The sequence below is a fragment of the Parus major genome, chromosome 7 (assembly GCF_001522545.3).
Source record: "Parus major isolate Abel chromosome 7, Parus_major1.1, whole genome shotgun sequence".
NCBI lineage: Eukaryota > Metazoa > Chordata > Aves > Passeriformes > Paridae > Parus > Parus major.
The window spans coordinates 37244271-37269750 of NC_031776.1; the positions used below are offsets into that span (position 1 = coordinate 37244271).

At 50.0% G+C, this 25480-nt stretch overlaps 2 protein-coding genes and 1 long non-coding RNA gene across 7 annotated transcripts in view; 1 reads left to right on the plus strand and 2 right to left on the minus strand.

The window, feature by feature from the left end:
- The window catches only part of LOC117244698, a 4483-nt gene extending 1059 nt beyond the window's left edge, over positions 1–3424 (minus strand). The window contains exon 1 of the long non-coding RNA XR_004498245.1: positions 83–3424. This is a non-coding gene — a long non-coding RNA (uncharacterized LOC117244698). The remainder of the gene's footprint in view (positions 1–82) is intronic.
- A 3417-nt stretch (positions 3425–6841) lies between these two features.
- UPP2 (uridine phosphorylase 2) lies at positions 6842–14844 on the plus strand. Of its 2 annotated transcripts, XM_015634904.3 has the most exons (7): positions 6897–7134; positions 7699–7816; positions 8942–9100; positions 11238–11352; positions 11919–12128; positions 13327–13473; positions 13996–14844. In XM_015634904.3, the coding sequence occupies exons 1-7, from the start codon at positions 7109–7111 to the stop codon at positions 14142–14144; spliced, it is 924 nt and encodes a 307-aa protein (XP_015490390.1). In that variant the 5' UTR covers positions 6897–7108; the 3' UTR covers positions 14145–14844. The 2 variants fall into 2 exon arrangements, with proteins under 2 accessions (XP_015490391.1, XP_015490390.1); XM_015634905.3 differs by lacking the exon at positions 8942–9100 and having other exon boundaries at positions 6842–7134.
- Positions 14845–16546: 1702 nt separating this feature from the next.
- The window catches only part of CCDC148 (coiled-coil domain containing 148), a 44455-nt gene continuing 35521 nt past the window's right edge, over positions 16547–25480 (minus strand). For 2 of the 4 annotated variants that reach the window (XM_033515968.1, XM_015634899.2), the window contains 5 exons: positions 22106–22246; positions 20744–20862; positions 19421–19538; positions 17763–17903; positions 16547–16792 (listed from right to left, as the gene is read on the minus strand). In XM_033515968.1, coding sequence (XP_033371859.1) covers positions 16646–16792; positions 17763–17903; positions 19421–19538; positions 20744–20862; positions 22106–22246 — 666 coding nt within the window. In that variant the 3' untranslated portion in view covers positions 16547–16645. Of the gene's footprint in view, positions 16793–17762; positions 17904–19314; positions 19539–20743; positions 20863–22105; positions 22247–25480 lie in introns of those variants that run through there. The other 2 variants (XM_033515970.1, XM_033515969.1) reach the window with 2 other exon arrangements.

Sequence of the window (25480 nt, forward strand, 5' to 3'; positions counted from 1 at the left end):
GAGCAGATCTGGGCTCTCCCCAGCAGCTCCACATCCCTCTGCTGTTGGACTCCAGGCTGGGGCACCTCAGGTGGGGTCTCACCTGAGCACTGGGGCAGAGGGGCAGAATCTCCCCTCCCCTGCTGCCCACGCTGGGATCAGCCCAGGGCACGGGGGGCTCTGGGCTGCCTGCAGACATTTCCAGGTCGTCTCCAGCCTCTGAGCCCCGGCACCTCCTCCTGGTCCTTGGGGTTTCGCTGGCTGTAACCGGGCGAGCCGCGCTCTCAGCGAGGGCTCCGTGCTGCGGTGGCCGTGAAACATCTGCCAGGGCTGTACGAGGGCTGGCTGCCTTCTGCCTCTGGGAGGAGTTTGCAATGACGCCAAAAACAAAAGGGGGAAAGGAATTCTGCCTGTGCCCGCTGCATGGAGAAATGTTTCCACACAAGGTGGCACCTGTCTCCTTCCTTCCAGTCCCGAGCTGGAGACGCTGAAAGGCGCCTGGAAATATTCTCTGAACATTAACTCCTGGTAAATAGGATGCAGAATCCTTCATTCATTCCCTCCGCAGCCATCGCTTTCCCCTGGGCACTCAGTCAGGCACCGCAGGAACTGCTGGCACAGCCAGCGCCGGGGCTGGGCAGCAAGGAGCGGGCAGCAGGGATGCGGTGACAGCAGCTCCACTCTCTGGAGAGGCTCTGGGACACACGGACACCCACCCGGAGCCTCCCAGCAGCAGGAGGGGCCCGGGGGCTGCAGGAGATCCCTGCCCACTCCCCGCACTGCACATCCCACTGCAGATGGGCAGAGGTTTATGTGCTCCAGATCTGCCCTGGGCTTCATCGGACAGACATTAGTGCTTTGTGCCCGTGATTTAAATCACAATTAAGGTGCTTCAGAACATCTCTTCATACACTCTGCAGACCACTGCAAGCACTGCTGACATAAGAAGGGCTTCTGCATTCCCATGCAGGATGCTGGACAGGCCTGCCTTCCACTGCAGGGCTTTGTTTCTAGTCCTGACCTTCCCACACAGGAAAATGCACAGTATTGTTGAGTACTAGAAATGCAGCATAGCTGGAGCAGCTCTGGCATCGAGCAGTGAGACAGTACCACACTCACAGGCTAAGGAAGGAGCTGGGCTGTCCTGCCCTGTGCCCTTGGTACCTGCACAGAGCCCACTGGGCACCCACAGGACCCCTCAGCCCAGCACAGAGATGCTCCAGCTAAGCATCTCCTCTGGCAGCACGGCCAGCAGCGCCATCCCAGCCCTGCCCCAAGGTGTGCACACCTGAGCACGGTGGTTTTAAACCTGAAAAACCTTGGTGAAGCATGGAGGTGCCAAATCCCTTACTTGCATCAAGGTCCTTGGTCCTCAGAGTTGCAGAGAAATGTAGGGATCTGTCTTAAAGGCTGCAAGAGACCCCCGATTTTCATGTGATGATTTTTAACCCCTATCATGCTTCTTCCACCTGTCTCCAGCTCCATGGTCTCTGCCTGCCCAGTGCTGGCCCAGTGACCGAGGGCTCAGGCTCCCATGCTGGTGAAGCAAGACAGCAGGTCAGGGAGGGGTGCAGGACAAACTCACCCTCTCCAGTCTTCCTGCAGGAGAAGGAGAAAGGACACAGGCACAGAAAACATGATAAACACAGGGAAAAATAAAGGAATTGTTTGAAAAAGGAAAGAACTCAGACTTCAAGCCTGCTTTGTTTACCTGGGTGAAGGGAAGAGGGAGGAAAGGCAGGGATGGTTTTGCTGAGGTGTTCCATGTATCTCTACAGAGCACTGAAATGCAGAGCCAGCACTAGCAGAACTAAGTGCCTCCTCTGGAACCAGTATTTATTCCCTTTAGCTGTTTCCATCTCAATAAAGTTGGATAAAGTAGGGTCTGGATGCTTCATTTTGAAATAGTGGGGACAGCGTAAGTCTGCCCTTGCATGGAAGCCCCTAATCCCCCATGGAGCAGGAGAGTGTCTGAAGAGCCGTGCTCAGTGAGCTCAGATCCTGACAAATCCAGCACATGAGGTGATGCAGCTGCCACCACCCAGCCCACCACACTGCCAGGGCTGAGGACCACCCCATGCCATGCTCCAGCCCTGCTCCAACTGCGGGCACTCCACAGGAGTGTGCTTTGGGGCACAGTGCTGGGGCTCAGCCACCCAAGCCCCACATGTTGGGAAATTGCTCCTCGTCCCATTTCTGAGATGTGATTGGGCTTGACAAGCAGCATGGCTTTATGAACTGTGCTCGGGCCTTGCGTCATTTGCGTTATTGCAGCTGAAATCTCCTCCCAGCCCTCCCTCCTGCCTGCACCCACAGGCACCAGTGGCTGCAACAGGCACCCACAAGCCCAAAGAGCAAAAGACAAGAGGATAAAAATACCCATGTAAGAAAAAGAAAAGAAAAAGGGGGGAAAGAGCCCAAGGCACCATCTGGATTCAAAGGCTGGAGAACAGAGAAGCACCAGGCAGGAAGGGAGCAAGAAGAGAGGTGCTGGCTTGCAGGTTCCGACTGTCTGCTCCCAGCACAGCCGGTCTCTGGAGCCACATCCCTGCTCTGTCTCAGCAAACTGGGCATTTACACAGACCTCTGTGGGTACCTCCAGCAGGCAATAGCTCACACATCCCTGTGGGGTGGGAAGGGCTGGAGCAGCTCACCCATCCCTGCCGTGTGAAGGGAACAAAAAGCAGCACGGAGGAAGGCAAGGGGGAACCTACCCCAGAGAGGATGAGGGGTCCCTGTTGCTGAACTGCCCCACTCTTCATCTTCCCTCTCACTTCAATTTTATCCTGCCTGGAGGCACAAAAGGAACTCAGCAGTGGGAGAAGCAAGATGTCAGAAGCAACATTTGCTGCTGAAGTGGATCCATGTGGGGCCAGGGAAGGAGTCTCTCCAGGACATGCAGCAGCAATCCATGTGGAGTCAGGCAGAGCCGGGACAGGACCCCTGCTCCCGCAGCAAACCAGCACCAACCCCAGCCAGGAGCTGCCTTTAATCCCAAGCAAAGCCCTTTTCCCAAGGCATGTGCGGGGCCAGCCTGGTGCTCCTTGAGCCTGTAAGGGCAGCCGTGGGTGGCTGCCAGCCGTGTCCTCACCCCGCGGGAGCCCAGCGGGGCAGGACGGCCAGGCACAGCCCCCCGCCTGCCCTGGCAGCTCCGGGCAAATCCCTGCCTGTTCCCAGGGTGAATCCCTCATGCCATGGGCAAGGCTGCAGAGAGGGAATGGTGGGAAAAGTCACGGAAAGTCACTTGTCCCCAGCTCTAAGGAGCATTCCCGCAGTGGAGCGGCAGCACTCGCTCTCAGCGCCTCCTTCGGAGCGCCACGGGACTGGCACATCAGCAGCTCCCGAGTAAATCCTCAACAGCGACACGGGTCAGGCAGCTGATTTCTGCCTGAAATAAATGGCTTTGCGGTAGTGCTTCCCCTCAGGGGAAACATGTCCTGACAAGCTGCAGTTACTCGAGTGCCCCGAGGGTTTGTGGAGCCTGGTTGCTTTGGAGAGTGTTTTACTGTCTGCTCCCAATGCCAAGAGCAGCTTTATACCAATAATAAACAAGGCAAAACATGAAGCCAGAGCAAACAGCTGATAAAAATACACATTTTGCTGCTTGTCCTCGCTTTTGTGGCTCCGCAGCCCAGGGCGGGTAAGGGCAGCAGGAAATCTTTGTGCTGCTGGCACTTGGCCTTCCCCCTGTGGGGTAAAACACTGCCCGGTGCTTCTGCTGCTCCCCGGTGCCGACTGCCAGGAACCATCGCTGGAGGAATGCACACGGCATCCCTCGGACTGTGAATGCTCATCTGGGACTGTGAACGCTCATCTGGGACTCTGAATGCTCATCTGGGACTCTGAATGCTCATCTGGGACTGTGAACGCTCATCTGGGACTGTGAATGCTCATCTGGGACTGTGAACGCTCATCTCGGACTGTGAATGCTCATCTGGGACTGTGAACGCTCATCTCGGACTGTGAATGCTCATCTGGGACTGTGCATGTTCATCAGCTCTCTGCTGCTGAAGCAGAGCTATGAGGTTGGGCACAGGCTGTCGTGCCCTGCCGGGAGTGCTGGAGGAGCGCACTCCTGAGACGGGCAGCAGCTGCCCCTCCTGCCCAGCCCGAGCTGCAGGCTCTGCACAGCTCATCCATCGGGGCTGAGCTGCAGGCTCTGCACAGCTCATCCATCGGGGCTGAGCTGCAGGCTCTGCACAGCTCNAGGCTCTGCACAGCTCATCCATCGGGGCTGAGCTGCAGGCTCTGCACAGCTCATCCATCGGGGCTGAGCTGCAGGCTCTGCACAGCTCATCCATCCATCAGCAGCTCCAGGGAGCTCCAGCAGCAGCAGCAGCACCGCAGGAAGGAAGGCAGAGCCGAGGCGAGCGGAGAAGGAGCTGCCGGGGCAGAGCCTGGCAGGACACGGTGGGTGCGAGCTGCCTGCCGCGCACAGGCTGCCATCGCTGTCTGCTCTAAAATAGCATTTAACATGACAAGAGGTGTCGGATGGGCAAGAGCTGGCTCTCCCCAGCTCTTCCCTTGCCGAGAGCCTGTCTACGCTGCCATATGTCACTCTGCCGTATACTTCATCGTGCTTTATTTGTCATCCTCTAGCACATATGGTAACAGCTCCGCTGCCTGGCACTTGGAGAGGCTGGATTTAGCTCTGAATCAGGCACAAACAAACACTCACTTGGGGCAGTGCTCTTTGCTTCTCACCATCCCCACCTCCCCACGCTGCCTCGAGGAACAGGTAGGCAGCTGGGCTAGATCAGCACTGCAGATCAGCTTTTAACTGATGAAGCATTTTATCTCAGTATTTTATCCTATCCTAGTCCATTTCCTATTCTATTTTATTCGATTAAACTCTACTTGTGTTATTCTATTCCATTCCATTCTGCAGCCTCTGCCATGGCAAGCAGGAAAGGTAGGAAAAGAACAGCCACAGTTCAGTTTGGGATTTACTTTAAGCCATCACAAAGAAGAACCATGGGGAAAAATAATCATGGATGAAGGAACCAAAGGTGAGGGACTTCACATACTGGCCAGGCAGGGAGCTGACCCTGAAACCTGAATGGCCATGGTGGTGGCTGCTGTCCCTTCTCTTCAATGCCACTTCTGGGAAGCCAAAAGCACAATTCAACCATTTCCCTTGGTGCAATCGTGTTTACTTAAACAGAACACGCTGGTTCCTTTTACCTTGGGCACGGCAGGGACAAACACCACAAGAACATTGCTTGCCCATCAATTCTCAGCCTGACATTCCACACAGAGCTGTGACTCCAGGGGACTCTGTCCCTGCTCACTCAGCAGGGCCACCCTCCAAAATCTTGCCCCTTTTGCCAGCACAGGGGAGGTCCCTGCCTGGGGCTGAGCACACCAGGGGCAGAGGCAGCAGCAGGGCAGGGCAGGGGCTTTGCTGACCACAACACAGGGGTGTCCCAGCTGGCTGTGCTGGAACACCATTTTTCATAAGAAAATATATAAGAAGTTGCCCACGTCCTCGGGAAAATTGTTTTATCGTGGGATGGTTTGAACCTTCTGCTTCTGTTCCCCAGATCAGGTAACTCTCACTGGACATGAGTGGAAGCTCTCATGGAGCCCACTGCACAATCCACTGTGTGCCTGAAATCACAGCAGTCGCACCGAGTGACTTTGGCAGGTGGGTGTGTGCAGCCCCAAGGAAACTTCTTCTGTGCCCCTTGCAGAAATCTGGTGCTTTCTGAAAGGGAAAAGAGTCTCCAGATCCTTATTCCTGAGGAGTGCTGTGGAGCGTCAGTAATAAGTCATTTTTGGCAGGCATATGTGAACAGCATCCAGGGAGGGAGAACTTCATCACAGCAGAGAAATCCTTCCAGCCTGCCTTTGGTATGACTCCAGCAAACCTGAAATATCCCTGAGAGCTCTGCTCCTTCCCCTTCTCAGAGCTATCCTGACCCTGTCTTGGGTAAGGTACCAAATTTACATGTTCCCAGGCCACTGGCTTGCAGTGTTTCTTTATTTTTATACCGGGTTTTGCAATTTATAGGGTTTGGATGGGCAGAAAAATGGGCATTTGCTCAGGGAAAGGCTTCCCCAGTTAGAACAATTTCTGGCCCTCCCCATTAGGAAAGCAGGACCCTGTCACTGCCTGAAGGCAGGGAGCAAGTGAGCCCCACACAATGTGTTTTCACCCAGTAATTAATTACCTAGGGCTTCTCTAATTATCAGAGCTTCCACTGACAATTCCCAGAGGCCAACAGCAAATGCCAGATTCTGCCCCTCCAGCAGCTGCCTAAAATCCCTTGCAGGGCAGTGCCTCCTGTTGCTGGGACAGGAAGCAGGACAGTGTCCCCAGTGTCCTGCTCCCACAGGAGCATCACACACTGGTCCCACAGCCCCACGGGCACTCTGGCTGCCCCGGCACACTGCACCCTGCCCTGACGGGGCTGAGATGGGGCTGGGTGAACCATGAGAACCAACAGTGCTGTCTGGGCATTGCTGAGAGTGAAATCAGCCTCCCCAGGCCAGGCTGGTGGGCCAGGAGCTGTTCTGAGCAGGGCTGGGGGTTTGCTACAGCCCAAATTCTGTTTTGTGCACTCCAGACAAATGCAGGGATGTTTTGGATTTGCACCTACTGGGCCAGAGAACAGCTCAGCCGGCAGAAGTGTCCAGGCCAGCAGCAGCGGCCGGGCTGTCAATGTCCTCCAGTCCCCAGGGCCAAGGAAACACAGCCCAGGGTGGGAGCATGGCAACATCCAGCTCAGACAAACTCCCCAGGGTGCACATGTGCAGCCACGTGCCCAGTGCCCACCCCACCGGCCAGAAGGCACAAGGTCACTGGCCAGAGAGCCAGAAGGTCACCAGCCCCAGCCCTAGGGCTGCCAGTCAAGGTTATTGGTGACGCAGCTGCCCAAAAAGCCAGTCTGGGAGGAACCGTGCCAGCCGAGGAGGAGCCTTGGCACCTGAGCGAACACGGGAGGGGCAGGGGGACACTGGCCACTGTTCACCTTGGGAGTGCACAAAACACAGGAGGTACTTAAGCCCCTGCACAGCCCCTTGAAACCTCTTCTGAGCTCTAACCCTCCACAGCTGAGGACACAGGCAGTGTTTTCCTTACCTTGTTGGCAGGGTATCGCTTTCAGCTGACTCTGGTGGAGCCGCTATGACCGAAACAACAGGTTACTCGGGGTGAGTAACAGGGGAACGTCTGCATTTGTTTTAATGAGAGAAGAAAGGTTTAGTTTAAGGCTCATTTATAAAACTAACCTGCATTGTTTGTTGCTTCCCATCTCTTACAGCAGGTGGAAAGGGATAGCAAGCTGGTCTCTGGCTGCCTGCAGTGTCTGCACTCAGCCTGCCAGGCAGTTATTTGGGACAAGCTGAAATCCTGGTTTGCTAAGAGCTTAGTAAACTGTCACATAGAAAATAGCACAGTACATCACCCCTGGACATTGCTGGCAAAACCCTATGAAGGAAAGAGCTCAGGTTGCCATTGACAAAATTGATACACACTGAGACATATTTTTTGCCAAATACATAAATATAGTAACAGACATGTCAAAGAGGTTACCTGGAGCAGCTGGTCCAAACACCATACACAGCTGGCTTGTCCCTGTACCATCCCTTGTCCAACACCAGGGCTGTGTGTACTCTTGTGGAACTTCCAGGCTGCCCTGTGCCCACTACTGCATGTCCCCCTCCCTGTGGGCACTGCCTGGTGCCTCAACCCATCTCCCCCTTGTCTCCCTGCAGGAGTGGGCTTGTCCTCGTTAGAAACCCACACCTGGACTTGATGGAGGAGGATGTCCTGTACCACTTGGACTTGGGAACCAAGACGCACAACCTGCCAGCAATGTTTGGGGACATAAAGGTAAAGAGCAGGTCCAAAAGCAAGGCAGCAGCTGCCCTCTGCACAGGCTCTCCAGCTGGGCATCCCATGGGGCTACCAGCCCGTGCCAGGGCCCCGCTGCTGCCAAAGCTCCTGCGGGGTGGGGTCTGGCTGCTCAGCTAAGGGACTCAGCAGCAAAGCAGCCTGGGCAAAGAGATTGTCTGTCCTGGTTTGTTTGGGCAGAAATTACAACAAAAAATTACCCTTTTAAAAACCTGTAGCTCTGTAAAACCCGATTTTGGTTCCATGTTGGAGGACGGGGGGGGCATTTGTCCAAAGCATCTTGATCATTGTGTACTAGAGACAAGGGAAAGAGGATGTCATCATTTTTGGCTGAGACCTGCTGTCAAAACTGACTTGTCACGATGGCATTATCTTTCACGTCAAACCAGAGTCTTTCCCTACTCGTGTGGGGGAAGAGCCTCGGTGCCCAGGGCCAGAGCAGGCTGGCACAGCACAGCGTGGGCTCCTGCTGCCCTGCACCCTGGCAGCAGGATCAGCAGCATTGCTCTGGCAGCTACACACTCATCCTCCCTCCTCCTACCTTCAGCAAAAATATTTTCCTTTAATATGTAAAACTTGTCCTTTTTACTCCCTGACTTTATGGCCTCTGTGCCATCAATAGTGCTCACTAATTGCAGTCAGCCTTGTTCATAGAATAAATTAACCAATGAGTTTTTCCAATATTTGGGTTTGCTTTGCTTTCAGAGGTGATACTACCAGCTCAAATTTGCTGATTTATTTTGGATTTTCTTGCCTAGGACTGATACCCAAGTGTATCTTGCTACCTAAGTGTATCTAGCTGTACCTATCATGTGCAGCTGTATGGCTGCCCAGACCCAGGGTACTCACCACCCTGCCAGTGACAGCCTGGGTTTCACGTTAGCTCCTGGTTTTGTGACCCTCAGTCATTCCAATGTCCCTTGGCTGATGATGATGATGATGATGATGATGAGGAAGCAGCATCCTGCTGCTTTCTCTGGGACGATGTAGCTGGCACAGCCAGCACCGCCACATTCGGGCTGACTCGTGGTCCTTGTTCCAGCTCAGTACCAACACTGATATTGTTCTATTGTAAGTACCAACACACTGATATTTCCCCTGCAGTTTGTCTGCGTTGGCGGCAGCCCGAACAGGATGAGGGCGTTTGCGCAGTTCATGCAGCGGGAGCTGGGCCTGGCTGGTGACGGGGAGGACGTGGCTGACATCTGTGCGGGGTCGGACCGCTACGCCATGTACCGGGCAGGGCCCGTGCTCTCCATCAGCGTGAGTTCCACACTGTGCTCTGGGGCCAGCCAGGGCTGCTGCTGCTGCTGCTGCTGCTGCTGCTGCTGGTGCTGCTGCTGCTGGTGCTGCTGGTGCTGCTGCTGCTGGTGCTGCTGGTGCTGCTGCTGCTGGTGCTGTGCTGGTGCTGCTGCTGGTGCTGGTCCCACAGCCATGGGGCCCGTCTGCCCCAGCCACTGGCCCAGGGCTCACACGGCCTCTCCCTCACACGCCTTTGCCTCCCCCAGCAGCTTTTTGCCTCTTTCCACTCCTCAGCCGCTACTGGCACTCTCAGCCATGGCAGAGCTGCTTCTGCTTGAACAGCATCCCCAGCACCTGAGCTCTCCGTTTGGAAAGTGCCGCATTAACAACAGACGTGCACATGTTCTGCTCAGCTCACTTTGGGAGGCAAAACCACTTCTCACCACACATGAACCATGAAACGTTGCTGGGAGTATCACGTTGATACAAGCTCTAAAAGAAAAAACTGGCCTTATTATTGATTATTGTTTTAGAGCAGGATTTTTGGCACTGAACAGAGGAAAAAAGCAAACACAGGCTGTGCTGGGGAGCACTCCCACCCAAAGGCTTGGTCCTGACACCATTTCTTCAGGCACAAGATTAGTCTGAAATGTGATTCACAGGAAATGGAATCACTCACACAACAGAGATCATGTTTTGTTCCTCTGACAAAACCAAACCAATCCTGACGAAGGAAATCAAGCCTGAGGGAATGAGTCTGAAAGGATCCAAGGGGGAGAACCACCACAAGATTTGCTGTTCCCCAGCCTGGCAGCAGCAGTGACACAGCCAGAAGGAAACCCTCCCTGAGCTTGTGGCAGTGCACCAGCTTTGGCCAGTGCAGAGGGGGACACGGGGCAGAGCACATGGCTGCCCTGAGAAGCATCATGCAGAGCAGCTGCCAACATCAGGCTTCTGCAAGTTGCTTAGAAACACAACTGAGCTCAAACATACGGGGGCAGGAACACAGATTCCAGCTCTGAATATTTACAATGAGAATAAATTTTTTAGGCATTGGCGAATAAGCCAGGCTGATGTTCCAGAATAACAACATGCAAAAAGGTTTCATATTTAAAACATGATATAAGGCAAACAGAGCGTTGGTCTCACAGATGAGAAAGGAGGCAAAGCAACACAAAAACTGTTGTTTTTGTTGGCTGTGTACCTTAACCAATGGAGCTTCCACACATGCTTCCTTCAGGTTTTTGAAGATGACAGCAAAACCAAAAAATATGAGGCATTTTCAAGACGAAAAACCAAACTCCACAGCACCAAACACTTTTTGTACTTAAAAGTTAAGCTAGGAAAAGGATGTTGGTCCAGCAGTGGAGCAGAAGGCAGATGACCAAGCAAGGGAGCACTGGGCAGATGTATCAGAAGCCCCAGCAGCTCCAGGCCTGCAGGACATCTGCCAGCAGCAGCAGAGGTGGGAGGGGGCTGCACGGTCCGTGGAGGATGGGAACAAGCCAGTGCCAGCAGTGGGGAGCCAGTAGCCAGGCAGGTGCTGGGAGCAGAAGGGCAGCAGGGCAGGGAATCTGAGCCAGGAAGAGGGACAAGCAGTCTGCAAGGCACACAGCAAACACCTGACCCTGAAGCCTGCCTCACCAAGGGACACAAACCCTTCCCTTGTTCTTTGTGCCCAGCAACATAGCAGAGATGGCTCCAGCATGGGGTGAGGACAGGCTGGAAGGCACATGGAGAAGTGAAGGCTCAGGTTGTCCTCATTGAAATTCACCACTTCCAGAGCATGAGCAGGACACAACAAAGTGCGAGTCAGCATGTGGTGTAAGGATTGGCAATGCATGGGGAAGGTCTTGGAGCATTCAGATGTTGGGATGTATTTGTGGACCTTCCTTGAAGGACAGGCACCATCTGTGTGCCCACACAGGGTCCCCAGGGATGAACACCAGCTCTACTGACTTGAGGAGCCTTTAATGCATCAAAGGGAGGAAAAGAGGTTAAAAAGACCCCGAGATGTCTCTTCCCCCTCAAAAAAATTGCAATTGGCATCACCAGCAGAAGAGGGCACAGCATAACCCTGAGCTCGTTGCAGTCATGTACCTGTCACCTGCTGCAGCCTTCTGGGGACTGATGTTTCTCTTTTCTCTCCTTCCAACAGCATGGAATGGGCATCCCTTCCATTTCCATTATGCTTCATGAGCTGATCAAACTGCTGCACCATGCAAAATGCCGGGACGTTACCATTATACGCATCGGTACTTCTGGGGGCTTAGGTAAGCGATTCATGGTCTTTCTTCAGAACAAAAGAGCTATTGTTGAAAAGAACTCTCAGCAATAGGTCCTGCAGTTCTGAACTGCAGCATTTTATCAGGTCTCTAAATATCAAACACGGTGTTTTGTTTTGGGTTAAACCCAGAAAACTTGTAGTGAGTGGCTTGGCAGAGTGCACATTCTCAGAGTGTACAAAGGCCTTGATTCCACTACAGCCACGTGTCACTTTCCAAACAGAAAGCATGGGTTAGTGGTGGCCCAAATGAATCCTTGTCCCCTGGCTGAGGCAGTGGTGCTGCCCACGCCTGCACAAGTTGGTGGGGGGTACACGATCTCTGCAGGCCAGAAGCAGCTAAACTCCTGTCACTCAGCACATTCTCACAATCACTTATCTTGTGCTGATTCTGTACATTTTACTTCTACATCTGTACTCCATGAATTTCAATTATTCTCTGATATCTTTACTCACTGAAGAGCCCCACAAGCACACACAGATCTCTTGGATCTTCCTATTGTGCTGAAGTTTGGCAGCAGGACACAGGTGTGATGAGCTCTTCCATTTCCACAGGGATCGAGGCCGGGTCTGTTGTGATCACTGACACGGCCGTGGACTCCTCCTTCCAGCCACGCTTTGAGCAGGTGGTGCTGGACGATGTGGTGGTGCGGAGCACCGAGCTGGACAAGGACCTTGCGGAGGAACTACTCGCCTGCAGCAGGGACATTCCCGACTTCCCCACTCTCATTGGCCATACCATGTGCACCTACGACTTCTACGAAGGTAAAACCAGCTTTGTCCTTCCCCACCACATGTCATGCCAAGTCTTTCCCTCTTCCTTGGACAAAGCTATCCAGGGAACCCAGGCCCCAGGAGGGCTGCAGGCAGAGAGCCACGTGGGGCTGGGGGCCCAGGCAGAGCAGGGGTACCCTCAGAACACACAGTACCACACAGTACCTCTCTTTGCACCTTGCTGAGTTTGCTGCCAAGCTGCTCCCCTACAGCAAGATGTCACTTCAGAACTACCAAACACTAGGAAAACATTAGGTTGCCTGTGAGATTTCCATAAACAAACTTTGGTTACTCTGGAACCGTTTCCTTTGCAAAATTAAATGTTGATTGCAGAGTAGATGAAACATAATAAATGAAGAATTAATAATCTGAGCACTATTTATAAACCTTTAGATCTGCTTGCAGATGCAGCCATCTGTGTATTGCTCAAGTCCGTATTTTATTTAAACAAAAAGCCATTTGAGAGGATTAAAGCAGGAGCAGCAATAAACTGAAGGGCAGTCCCAGGCTGGCCCAGCCACAGGTGAGCATTTTGCTGCCCCACGGCATTCAGCCACCGCGAGAGGAGGAGCTGCGTGGGGCAGGACAGCCAGAGCCCCCGAGGGGTGAGAGGAGAGGGTCGGGGTGCCTGCCCCCACTGAATGCAGCGTTACCTGCAGCTGCACTGGGGGAGCACCAGTGCCCTGGGACCAGCTCCCCGACCAGCCCCAGTGCTGCCCGCACCAGGAATGCCTCTGCAAGCAGCTCCAGCTTCCATCCACAGCAGCCCCTGCAGAAAAATTAAACCCACATTAAAGGGGTTTCTTTTCTTCAGTGTTCCCATTTGGCACAGCTTGTTGTACCTCTTCTACAGTCAGCTGGCATTTTTGGGATTTAACCTGGCAGCCTTCACAACAGATACGCAGCAATGGCCTGTCCCTCAGAGCACAGCATCCCCCGGTACCTCCCAGCTGTGGGCTGACTCGACCTTCTGCCAGGGCTGAAACCTGCAGCATTCTCTCCCCTACACAGAGATGCATCGCGCTGGCTTTAGCACTGAGGGGAATACAAATTAACCAGCTGCTCATAGGAAAACTGTGTGGGCCTCAGACAGAATGTGGGCACTGCTGCACTTCCCATTTGCACTTAGGCCCTGTGTCCCATGACCCCATGCACGGCCAACAGTGATGGTTCTCTGCTTCCTTTCCAGGTCAGGGGAGATTAGATGGTGCATTATGCTCTTTTTCCAGTGAAAAAAAGTTGGAGTACTTAAGGAGGGCTTATGACGCTGGCGTGAGGAATATTGAGATGGAGTCCGCAGCATTCGCTGCCCTGTGTGGACTGTGTGGTCTCAAAGGTGAGTCCTGTCACTTCCACCTCCTCCCCACGCCCGGGCTTAACCCCCTCTAAGGGTCCTGTTCAGTGACAGAAAGCCAAACACACATCCTTAATTACTTTATCTAGAAAAGGACGGTAAAGCAAATTTCATAGCTCAATAAAAGCCAAGCATTAGAAGACCCGAGTGCATGCTGGACAAACGCACAGCTTGCTCCCCTCACACCCCTCCTGGGCCTACAGCAGGTCCCGGCCGTGTGGCGCAGTCCCTGGGGGGTTTGCGGAGCAGAGCCCGGGGCGGCGGACCCGCGGTGCCCGACTCCGGCCGGGAGGGCCGGGCAGCAGGGCCGGGCAGGAGGGCCTGGAGGGCCGGCGGGGGGAGCCCTGAGGGCAGGGCAGGAAGGCAGGGCAGGAAGGCAGGGAAGGCCGGGCAGGGAGGGCAGGGAAGGCAGGGCAGGGAGGGCCGGGCAGGAGGGCCGGCACGGGGGCGCTGCTCTGCTCGCGGGGCCGGGCCGTGAGGTGACCGAGCTCCGCTCTCCTGCAGCCGCCGTCGTCTGCGTGGCGCTCCTGGACCGGCTGGAGGGGGACCAGATCCGGGCGTCCCACGAGGTGTTGTGGGAGTACCAGCAGCGGCCGCAGCGCCTGATCGCCGCCTTCATCCGCAAGCGCCTGGGACTTTTCCCCACGGCCTGACGGTGACTGCACAGGCACGGGGCTCCGCGCCGGGAGAGGGACAGCTCCGGGCCCGGCCCGGCCCGGCCCACGGACCCTGCTCCGGGAACGGGAGAGCTCCGGGCCCGGCCCGGCCCACGGACCCTGCTCCGGGAACGGGAGAGCTCCGGGCCCGACCCGGATCACGGACCCTGCTCCGGGAACGGGGGAGCTCCGGGAACGGGGGAGCTCCGGGCAGGAGCGGCCGCAGCCAGCCGACACCGCGGGGCGGGAGCTGCCGGCCTGAGCGCGGCTGGAACCGCACATGGGACACGATCTGCACTGACCAGAAATTCAGGCTGTGGAACAGAGCTGCAGGTTCCTCACTCCTGGCTCAGCCGCCCTAAAGGACTGTCCTGTTAAGGGCACTCCTGCCCACAGCGATTTTCCAGGAAGGAGATCCCTTTGCTTTGAGCATAGACAAAACCTAAGTAAATGACATGAAAAATTAACCCGTATTTGTGCCCAGTATTGTTACTGCTGTTAAAAAGGCCGTTCAGATTTTCATCTACGGTATTTAAAGATGTCACAAACAGGCACATGGCAGAGTTTGAGTAGGAGAGGGACACCACAGCACCCAACCGTGGTGAGCTGAGGAGCTGACCTTCAAGCACCAGTTAACATTAAAGACACTTTTCTCACCGCCAAAATTCACAAATAAATAGTCTATCTTGAAACCAAATACCTTAATTTTCACAGAGAAAGTCTCATCAAACTTTATAAAAAGTACAATTGAGAATGAACTGCCCGTGCTTCAACCCTGGCATAAAGACAGCTGAGCTCTGAACTGGCTCTTCTACCCAGCCAAACCCACAAAGCAGGGCTGCAAGGGGTGCAGGTTGAGAAGCCTATTTACCACTAACATTTTTTAAATTACTATTTTCATGTGTGTAACTTGGAAGATTTCTTTTTGTTTGTTTGTTTGTTTGAGTGTAGAAAGATGTATCATGAAAACCAAGGTCATTATAAGCATCTTGAAGGGTTCTGATCAGCTCTTGCCACCAATGCTAAGATGAGGATTATGAAGTAGGGTGGAACATCCACCTCCCTCCTTCCCACAGGGGCAGGAAAGGTGTCTGGCCAGGCTGGGGAACAGCCAAGAGGTCTGCAGAGCTCTGTGGCATGAGCAGCCTTGGTTGTGCTGTGTGAAATACCCTTTTACTGACCCACGTGTTCTCCACGAAAATCCCCCCCAAAGTCCTCATTCTGGCCTCACTGTATCACTAAAGGCCCTGATTTACCGTTGCACTGAGGTAGCCCAGACTTGTATAGACTTTTACTCAGCCTCCACCCTGAGAATGACAGACATGAAAACAATCACAAATCCCTGCCTACAAATGTGCCCACTCTTTCAAAACCAATGTCTGCTCCTTTAAACTTTCTTTTTCATTAACATATTGGTATTTAAAAATATTTAATATTGGTATTTAAAAAATATCACACCTATAATCTCAATTTCAGTGGTGCAAAATTTATCTTACAGATCTGCTTTTAAAGGCAAGGGAAAAAAAATTACTGCCTAGGTTTGGGATGATGCCTTTCTGGGAATTGTCTCACAGCCAGTCTGTTCCTCACAGCAAAGCACTGCTGGTCTCCCCACAGGAATATCCAGCCAGTTGTGAGGTTGCCAAGTGTGTTTGAAAAATAACAAGTTACCCCAAAGGAAATACAAAAATAAAACACACAAATATACAGAGAATCGTAATTTTAGTACAAGCACACAGAAGCTGAGCCCAGAAGACATCTCTCCCCCAGACAAGGGCAGGCTCTGCAGCATTTCCCCACTAAACTCAGCTGCAACACTGGGATTATGCTGCCCCTGGGTTGACCCTTTGCTCACTCTCAGGAGTCAAGTCTGTCACACCAGAAAATAAAGAAATAAAGATCCCAGCTCTATTTATAATTTATACTGAGGGACTAATCTGCAATATGAAATTGTATGACTGGTTTGCAGTAAATATGATGCAGCAAGTTGCCTTCTAAATATAGACAAAGGTTTAAGTTTCATCTCATCATAATCAAGGAATATTAGAAACAGGCATGGCAGTGAAGATTTTATAACTAAAATAATCAAATTCTCAAGAAACCTGGAAAGATAATGGTGAGATGTAGTCATGTAATAGTAATAATAATAAAATAATAATATAATAATAAAATATAAAGTAACTGCTGTGCAAAGCTATTTTGGACTTCTGCTGCAAATTAAATCCCAAGAATTTCTACTCAAGGTGCTGCACATCAGATTGCCTGTGCTGTGTGGAGGAGTCCCTTCCAGGGTGCCCCAGCTCCAGGCAGTCACACCACAGCAGCAAAGCTCTCCAGAGCCAGGGCAGCTCAGAAGGGCCTGGAGTGCTTTAGAATGACTGCACACACGGGCAACTGAGCACTTCTCAGACACAATCAAAGGGAATTTATTCAAGATTTGCATTTTGTGGGCCAGACCAGACCCCTGATGCTCCTCTGCCCCTCAGATGAGAGGTACTCTACATTTTAAAAGCTGTAGATTCCATGTCTCTTCTTGGGAGCTTCAGTGGTGGAAGTTTTGACAAAACCTCTCTTGCATAAAGTGTTTTATGCAGTCCAGCTTCTCGGAGAGCGAGCTCGACACGGAGCCTGGGGTCAGAAATGACCTGTTAAAAAAACCACAGCAATGATCAGTAGAAGCCAAAAGCTCCCTGAGGAGCTGCTGCCTTCCCTCGTGCTCTCCATGCACACAGCCCCAAGTGCAGCACAGTCTCCAATCTCCTCCCTGATGTTCCTACAGAATCCAAGAGCTTCAAATGCCTTTATGGTTTTTCTCACAGTGTCACCTTGTGCTTACATGGCAGTGCCACTTCCATTTGTCAGATTGACAATTAATCCCAGGGAAATTACTTCTGAAATTTGTCAGAAGTTTTTCTGGCAAAATTTGTAAGCCTCTTTCCAATCCCCGTTCCACGGTCCGCAGTGGGGCCGCACTGGAAGCACAAGGAGGAGGGACACGTTGCTTCCAGTTCCAGCAACACCTCCCCAGTGCCCAGAGCTGCTGGGGACCAGCACTGGGAACATGATCCCGCAGCACTAGAGAGGAGCACAGGGATGTGCTGGGCAGGGATCACATACTGCAGCCTGAGCAGCACCAAACCTGTCTGGAGCTGAAACAGAAAGAGTGTGCTGAGAATTAAGGCATAGGACCCAAATTTTAAGTTAAGATTTGTCAGAATCCCGTACATTGATCAGATTTGGGGAATTTTAATAACCAAACAAAACTCACATCTTTCCATTATCAAACTGAGAAGCTTTAAAATGTCCTAAAATGGGAAGAGATGGACAACTTTAGCTATTGACTTCATTAAATTTCATCTTATTCAGTGTCAAAAGAAAGCTTTTACACCACAGAATTGTACCATAGCTCTTCTCTTCTTGTAAATAACTTTCAAATTCCAGAGTGGGAATAATTGCAAATGCATTGACTGAGCAGATAGGGAACAGTGAGGGAATCAAAAGATATCAGGATGTTCCTTGAGTGCAGGTGAAATTGAGGGAGCAGCCTCCTCAGCAGCCCGAGTACGGTTAGCTCAGTTCCTGCCCCATTTCCCCAGCAGGATTCCAGCCCATTACCTGCTCTTCACTGTACGTGTGCAGCCGGAACAGGGGCTGCTGCAGCTCAAACTCCTCCTTGCTTCCAACGCCCATGCGAGCTTTTGACGCCACCGTGTCAGCCACTGCTCTGGCTGGATCTAATTTTGCAACAATGCCAACCTAAAGACACAGGAGGAAGGTAAGGATTACTCTGTCCCTGCAGAGCTAAGGCCAGAGCAGTGGTCAGCACTAACACACCCTTTGAGAACAGGATTGTCCCAGCTGCAGAGGCAGCCTGGGCGCAGCAAGGACGTTTGGGGAGAAGCAGCAGCAGGCTGAGCTCTCCAGCAGACACTGACTGAGCTGCACTGCCCAGCCCAGGCTCTGCAAGGATCCAGCAGCCTCACAATTCTGCAATGCCCACAATTCCCACAAGTCCAGACTTCCTTCTTTTTATTCCAATGGAAACAAAGTTGTTCAGGGTGATAGTTCACAATTTTTACAGAGTTGTGTGCAACAGCATTGAGTGATATGCCCCAAATAATACAACTCTGGGGTTTTTTTGAAGTGCATCTGCTTTAACTGTGTAATTTCCTGTGGCTAGATCTATATCAAAGACTCCCAGACACTGTATTATGACAGAGTTAATCTTTTTCATTTTTTACTTTCTTTGTATTAAAATATTCAGATACAGGCTAATACTACTTTGGAAAAATACAGAAAGATGTATGAGCAAAATAGCTAAAGTCAGAAGCCCAATGGCTAAGATCAGAAAAAAATTACTTTAAATTGTGTGCAACAATTTTTTTATCCATCTCTTTAATAAAATGCCATCTTTGTATTTACAGGCTGCCCAAATCTACAGGCCAAATGACTCCAGTAAAGATCTTCTACCCCTTCCCCCCCACCCATAAAAAGAATGTACATACTTTATGAAGCAGCATTTCATTAGTGTGAAACAGAGAATAAATGTTGGTCAGAGAAGCAGAATGAAGTGTGAGCATCACCATCCTAGGCCAAGGCCCTTTAGAAGCATTTTCTACTCTGGCAAGAGAACTGAATCAGTGGGAAGAGCTCAACAGACCACAACTACCAACCAGCTTCTTTGGAGGAAAAAACAAGGAGATCACATACAGAAATGTAAATTAAGGCAAAATTACTCTTTCAAAAGTCATCAGTAGAAAAAAATAACCCTAGCACTACTTTTACCATGACATTAGCAAGCATTAGTAAGCATTTTATGGGTGTCTGTCTAAAAGCAATGTGCAAAAGTTTCAGAGACTCAAATACCTCTGAAGTCATCCAAGGTGTGCAAGTTTTCAGAATTTAAAAAGAATATAAATGACTCATAAATCTTGCCTAAGATTTAAGGCAGACTTAAGGTTATTAAAACAAACAAAACACAGAAAAAAATCACAGAAGAAATATTACATCCAACCTGGAAAAAAAACCTTCTCTATCTCCTCTAAGATATCAGCAGCTCCTCCAGTACAATTTAATGTCAAAATGTTCCTGTTGTCAGAGCTGAAAATACATAGGATTTATACAAGAGGAAAGAACTACTGTTAGTCAGCCCTGAAGTGCCTTTTACCTCGTTCATTTATTTGCTTTTGAGAGATTGCTGCTTTTCCCCCTGCCTGCCCCGGCAGGCTGTGTTGGTGGCAGAGCGAAAGCCGCACGGGCAGGGCCCAGCTCACCCGCTGCCGCAGCGCTTCCAGGCGCTTCTCCTTCTGCTGCTGCTGCCGGGCCTGGAGCAGGGCCAGCTCCTTCTTCTCCAGCAGCCGCTGCTCCAGCAGGGCTCGTCGGAGCTGCACCCTGTGAGCACAGGGAAACGCCACTGCCACATCTCCCACCGCGCCCCCAGCTGCCCTGCACACCCGTGCCCTGCCCTGCTGCTCCATCCAAACACTCACGGAGCCAAAGCGCCTTCTTCCTTTCAATGTGCTCTTTCGGTGGCAGTTTCTTGGGTTGGGTTTTTGGGGAGGGGAGCTGGTTTTTGTTGCTTTTTGATTTGTTTCTTGGTGGGTTTTGGTTGGTCAGTTGTTCTTTTAAACAACTTGGCTAACCTTTCAGATTCCATGTCTAGACCGCAGATTTTCTCTAGCATGCTTTATATAGCCCTGGTACTCTTTTTTTCTCCCCCATTTGCTTTGCCAAGAAGAAATGTTCTCTCACATCTGTGTATGGCAGAAGAAATCTTTCCTATAACCCTTTCCATTAAAAGAAACACCTCACTCCCAGTCTTGTCAATGGAAAAAGAAAAAAAGAACTTGAGACTTGCACCCTTCTTCCAAAGGATAAAGCTGGAGGTTCACAGCAGAACTTTACCCATAGCACTACTGTGCTGCTCCACCTTTCACTGCAGGCATTTTTAGACTACTGTGCAGAGTGTTCCTTATGGAGCTACAGATATTTGTTGGGATGTTGCTTTTAGTCCTTCTACAGGAGTTGCCAATGCCGTGCTTTGCATTTGGAGAATTACCCTCCTTTTGCCCTTCAAATCTGAACTTGCCTTTAGAGAAACTGAGACAAGACAGTTGCTTCAACTACAATAAAACATGTATTGTTGTTTTCTTACTCTCCAGATTTTAGTAAGCTCAAAGGAGTATATCATTTGTGCTATAAACTGCAACAATCAGAACTAAACCTACAGTTCTGCTGCTGGCTAGCTTTCACTTGCCCCTCAAACAAACTAAACCTGATTATAAATCATTATGCAAAGTAAAATATAGGAGGTCTTACTACTCAGCTACATTTTGTGACAGTTTAGTTCTTACAATAATCTGAAATTTTGATGGATGTGAATTAATTCAAACTGAAGTAAATTGCATCTAAGATACAGTCACCTAGGATGCAACCTTACAGTTTGCATATATAGTTTGAAGCATTTGCCAAACAGGAAGAAAAAAAATGTACTTATCCTTAATTTATTTTTAAAAAGAAAGACAAGATATCAAAGTAAATTAGATTATATGAAGATCCTATTGATACTATAGGTATTCACATTTAATTTCTTTTACCTTTCTCTGTCTTTAGCTGCTTGTTCAGCCATTAATTTTCTCAGCTTCTCCAGATGTTGTAGATCTCTTTCCTCCTGTTCTTGCCACTTGAGCTCTTTCTCAGCCCAGTATTTTTTCAGCTAGAGTTTGAACAAATACAGCAAACAAATTAACACTCATTCCAAAGCCCAGGCAGTGAGAACAAAACAAATAAGAAAAGCATTAAGTTAGAGATTCCAATTTTGATCCTTTTAGAATAAAATTTCTATTTTAGAGCACTACAAGCTAACAGAATACTTACTAGGAGGGCAAGAGGGTGTGGAGCCCCCACAACAAAAGTAGTAAAATCAGACTGTGAACACTAATTTGAATATATTTTTCCATCACAATCTGAAGACTACCACTTCCATTCTGCTTGCATTCCCCAGAAAAGCAGCTGCAGTACAAAGTTGTCTGCCCTTTTAAGGATCTAGGATGTAAAATACTCCAATGAAACTGTGACTGCTGACCCCAAACAGCTGCTATTCCAGAGGGCTGCTCTATATAGACATTACACACAGCAAGAGAACAGTTTGCACAACCAGAATATTTAGAGATAAAATGAATATTGGTGGTGTTGGGTCAGCACTGCCTCCCTAAGCCTCTTCCTTCCCTGTGGTTTCAGAGCCACCTGCCACTACAAACACCATGTGTACAAAGGCAAATGCACAGAACGAGCTGGAACAAAAAGAGAAGCAGCAGCAAAGCTACTCGTGACCTGAGCTACCAACCCTCCCTAAGTGTCCCTCTGTGCCACTGGACTCAGAGGTGAAATCTCCGTGAAACAGCCACACGGATTTTTGCCATCACTGAAGGGAAAAGGCCAACACAAACACAGCTTGATTTTCTAAAGCACTGGTTTCACTACAGTGCATTTCTGAGTTTCTATGAAGTTGCACCCGAGCCATTTCCAAGGGGTCAGCACACAAGCCCTGGGCACGCTGTCCCCGGGGTGTCCCTGCAGCCGCATGCTGTGCTGCAGGCGCTGCGCTGCTGGGCTCCCCTGCTGCATTGCAGCACCCAGCTGCAGCACTGGCAGCTGTCTGAGGCTGCTGAGCTGCTGCAAGCACAGAGCTGTGCACTCACACCCTGCCGTGCCCCTGTGCTTGTTTTGGGACAGACACACTGACTTTCTTTCCTAAGCCATGCAGTAGGGTAACATACCTGGTGTGTCAGATCAGGCAGCTTTAGAGCTGAACTAGGCAGCACCTGACTAACCACTGGCCCATCCCTGCATCAATACACAGTACTTCACAAGAATACATGCACTATGAGATCAGTTACAAATTTTAGAAGCAATGGTACACACTAATATATGAAAAAATGTATAAAAGTTTCTCATACTTTCTCTTTATCCTGAGCTCTACGAATGGTTTCCTGTTCTCTCTGTAGCCTGTCTCTCTCATCTTCCTTTTCTTTTCTTCTGGCAGCTACAGCAGCTTCTAATTTAGCAGCTTCTTCCTGCTGTGCTTTCCACTGTAGAACCTGGAAGAGCCAGTTGAAGAGACAGTCCTGCAGCAGACTGTGTAACACTGATCCTGCAAAGCTGAGACTGGGAAGGAAACTCATGTAATCTGCTTACAAAGTAAGATTTATAATCTTATCAACAACACAACCATTTAGCAAGCACCACCTTTCTGCATGTTCATGTGCAGTTCCCAACTGATAGCATAATATGCAATAAAATCCCATATGAAGATGTTTTAGGCAAAATTGCTAAAACCATCTCAATAATTCACATCTCCCTTCAGCACTTAGAACCTATGAAGGGCAGGAGAGCGAGAGTGGCAGAGCAGAGTCCACTCTCCTTTAGCACAGGCACCCTGTCCCAGCGCCTTGTCTCCATGCAGGGCTGGCTCCTTTGGCTGCAGCTGGTGCAGCCCAGCGTGGGAGCCCCTGGCCAGAGCCCATGGGGTGCTGCACACCTGGCACCCCACTCCTGTGGGCTGGAGAGGCACTGCTGCCTGTCCCCATAGCTGCCAGGGACAGTGGCTCCTGCAGTGTCCCAGCCAGGGTGGGATTGGCCTCTCTGCTGTCACCAGCACTTGTGTGCTCATCTCTTACACGCTGCTTTCTGCAGGATTAATGGTGTCTCCTTTTTGTTGGCTTGCCAGTTCTTTTTGTAATGGATTTGTCAAGCACTAACAGAACTCTGCATTCCTTTAAGGAACAAGCGTTGAAGCCATTTTTCAGCTGGTTTTCTACACTACAGCACTTTAATGCAAAGATATTAAAATGCTTATCATTTATCCACCTTTACTGCATTTCACTGGCTGTGTCTGCAGATTATTTATTCTTCTGGTTGTGCTTATAAAAGATGTTCTCTTTAGAAATCCAGCACTCCCCATGGTCCAAGGTTCTCAGAGCTGCCTCTCTGAATGATGCCATGCTTACCCTGCTTCTTGCTAAAACAGCAATTATACTTTTTTCTTTGCAATACACTGAACAATGTTGTGACTTCTCCTGGAGTGCAGGCAAAGTGATAACATGAAAATAACCTGAAAATACAGAAGTTGCAAAGAGAACAGAGCCAGGCTCTTACAGAGGTGCCCAGTGACAGGAAGGAAAACTGCAGGCCCAGAATGAAACACCTGAAATTCCAATGCATTCACCACTTCCCTACTGAGGCAGGATGAGCTCCACATGTTGGCCAGGGAGGTTGTGGGGCTGTTTCAGCCTGGACTCAACACGGTCCTGGGTCACCAGCTGTACCTGACCCTGCCTGGGCAGGGGTGACCTCGGGGTCTGGAGAGGCCCCTCAGCCTCACCTGGAGCTTGTGACACCAGGGCTGTGCAAACTGAAATCTTCACGGAGGGATTTGGCCAGCAGCCTGCTCATGCAATTTAATGGTTTAAGAATCTAAAATAAAATGCTAAATTGTTTCAGTTACCCTTCACTTGCCAGGCTAATGAGCTCAAAAAGGAATGCTTTGAAAATTAATCAGAAGAACATGCAATCCTTTCTACCTTGCTTTTGAAACAGACTGAAGCAAAACCATATATAGAAAGATTTAAAATCTAGCAACAAGCAGTGAATGAAATCTGCTAAAAGCGTACTCAGATTGGAGCTGGGATAAGCTGCAGGAGCATTTGAAGGAGCTTTAAACTTCTGTAATAACATTACAGATTTTCTCAACTGATATGAGGTAAGAGTCAGATTATGTAACAAAAAAATTGCTTTTTGTAAGCCTGGATTTCCCTACATCCTGCTTCCCACTCTTTCAAATGCTCTCCAATACCAAGGTCAATGCCACCGGTGCAGTTCATGATGCAGCTTCAGTTCCCCCCATGTCTGAGAACTCTCCTGATCCTCTAGTGGTCTTCTCTGGATATTCATTTATCTCTTAACCAGGGACTTGTTTGGTTGTTTGATTGCAGCCATTAGTATGGCCAGGCCATAAATTGGTCTCAACAAGAACTGCATTTCCCTGATACTTCAGGGGAAGCAGTGCCTGGAAATGCCCCTGGAGAACAGAGCAAACCCTGCAGGGAGTGTTGGGACGATGACAACTGACTGAACCTCACCAAAGCAGTGAGCAGACACAGACACTAACCTGTCCTGAAATCATCTCAAGCCCCCCTATCAATTCATTTTATTAGCAGCAGTTTGTGTGGTGTATGTGACACCCCAGCCCTGTGACACACCGTGATCACTGTCCTGGGTTGTTTCCTCACAGCTCTTTGGTTACAGCCTTTTGATCCCAGACAGAAATCAACATTGGGGCACAACCTCGATTTCTGACAGGTTATGTACAAACAAGTGAGCATAAGCAAGCATCAATTCAGAACTCACTAAGCTGACAAAGCATTAATCCCACAGTGGTGTTCCCCAGACAGAAGTGATAGGCCAATAACTCAGTGTGTATCTTCACTCCTGCAGTGCTCCCTACTCTGCCCTAAATCTCTACTAACACACATATACTTCCTCAGGGTGTAGATCATGCTTTCCATTTTTTTAACTTCAATTCTGAATCTACTTTTTCATTCTTTAGTTAGGATTTTAAATGTATGAGCCCAAGGCAAATCAGGAAAATGGATAACAAGGATACCAGAGGAGAGTTTCACTGTACCATACTTGTTCACAATACCCAGTTATTATTTTCTGTACCTAGCACATGAAATTAGTTTAGACTATCCCTGCTCACTCCCGTGTTTGTCTAATCCATGCCCTTTCATTAGGGCAAAAGAAGAATAATTTCCTTTAAAAAAATTTATAATTGTGACAAAAAAGGACATATTTGCAGCAACCTCCCTCACCAAAAAAAACAAAAAAAAAATTTAAAAATCCCATAAAAAAACCAACAAAAAAAACCCCCCAACATTGGTAAAAGCCAGAAAAACAATGCTTGCAAAATATGTATAGAATGTGACTACAATTCTATAGGCTGGCCTTATGCCATGGCTTTTCCCAGAAGAAGAGTTGAAATCATATAGGAAAAAATGTTCTTAATGGAGCAGAGGTAGAGTGAAGTGTAAGAAGTAACAAAAATTCAACATTAACCAGGTGATTCAAATAGTAGTATATTTTACTTTTTAAACTAGGTTTGAACATTAAAATGTTCTGTGCTCGAGAGCAGTTCTGGTCTGACAGCCCCACAGCACTTGGTGCAGCAGGCAGTGGAATTCACAGGCACGAGAGGTGGCAGGGAGGTTCCCAAAGCTGCCCTGTCTGTGTGGTGCTGGGTTAAAGGCTGGGCTGTGGGCTCTGAGCTCTGGGCT

Bases quoted from the DNA above. Each gene is read 5' to 3' on its own strand.
- UPP2 (XM_015634904.3), top strand. From the start codon at position 7,109: ATGACCGAAACAACAGGTTACTCGGG. The intron at 11,353-11,918 runs GTAAGCGATTCA...CCATTTCCACAG, and splicing joins CGGTACTTCTGGGGGCTTAG to GGATCGAGGCCGGGTCTGTT. The intron at 12,129-13,326 runs GTAAAACCAGCT...CTTCCTTTCCAG, and splicing joins CACCTACGACTTCTACGAAG to GTCAGGGGAGATTAGATGGT.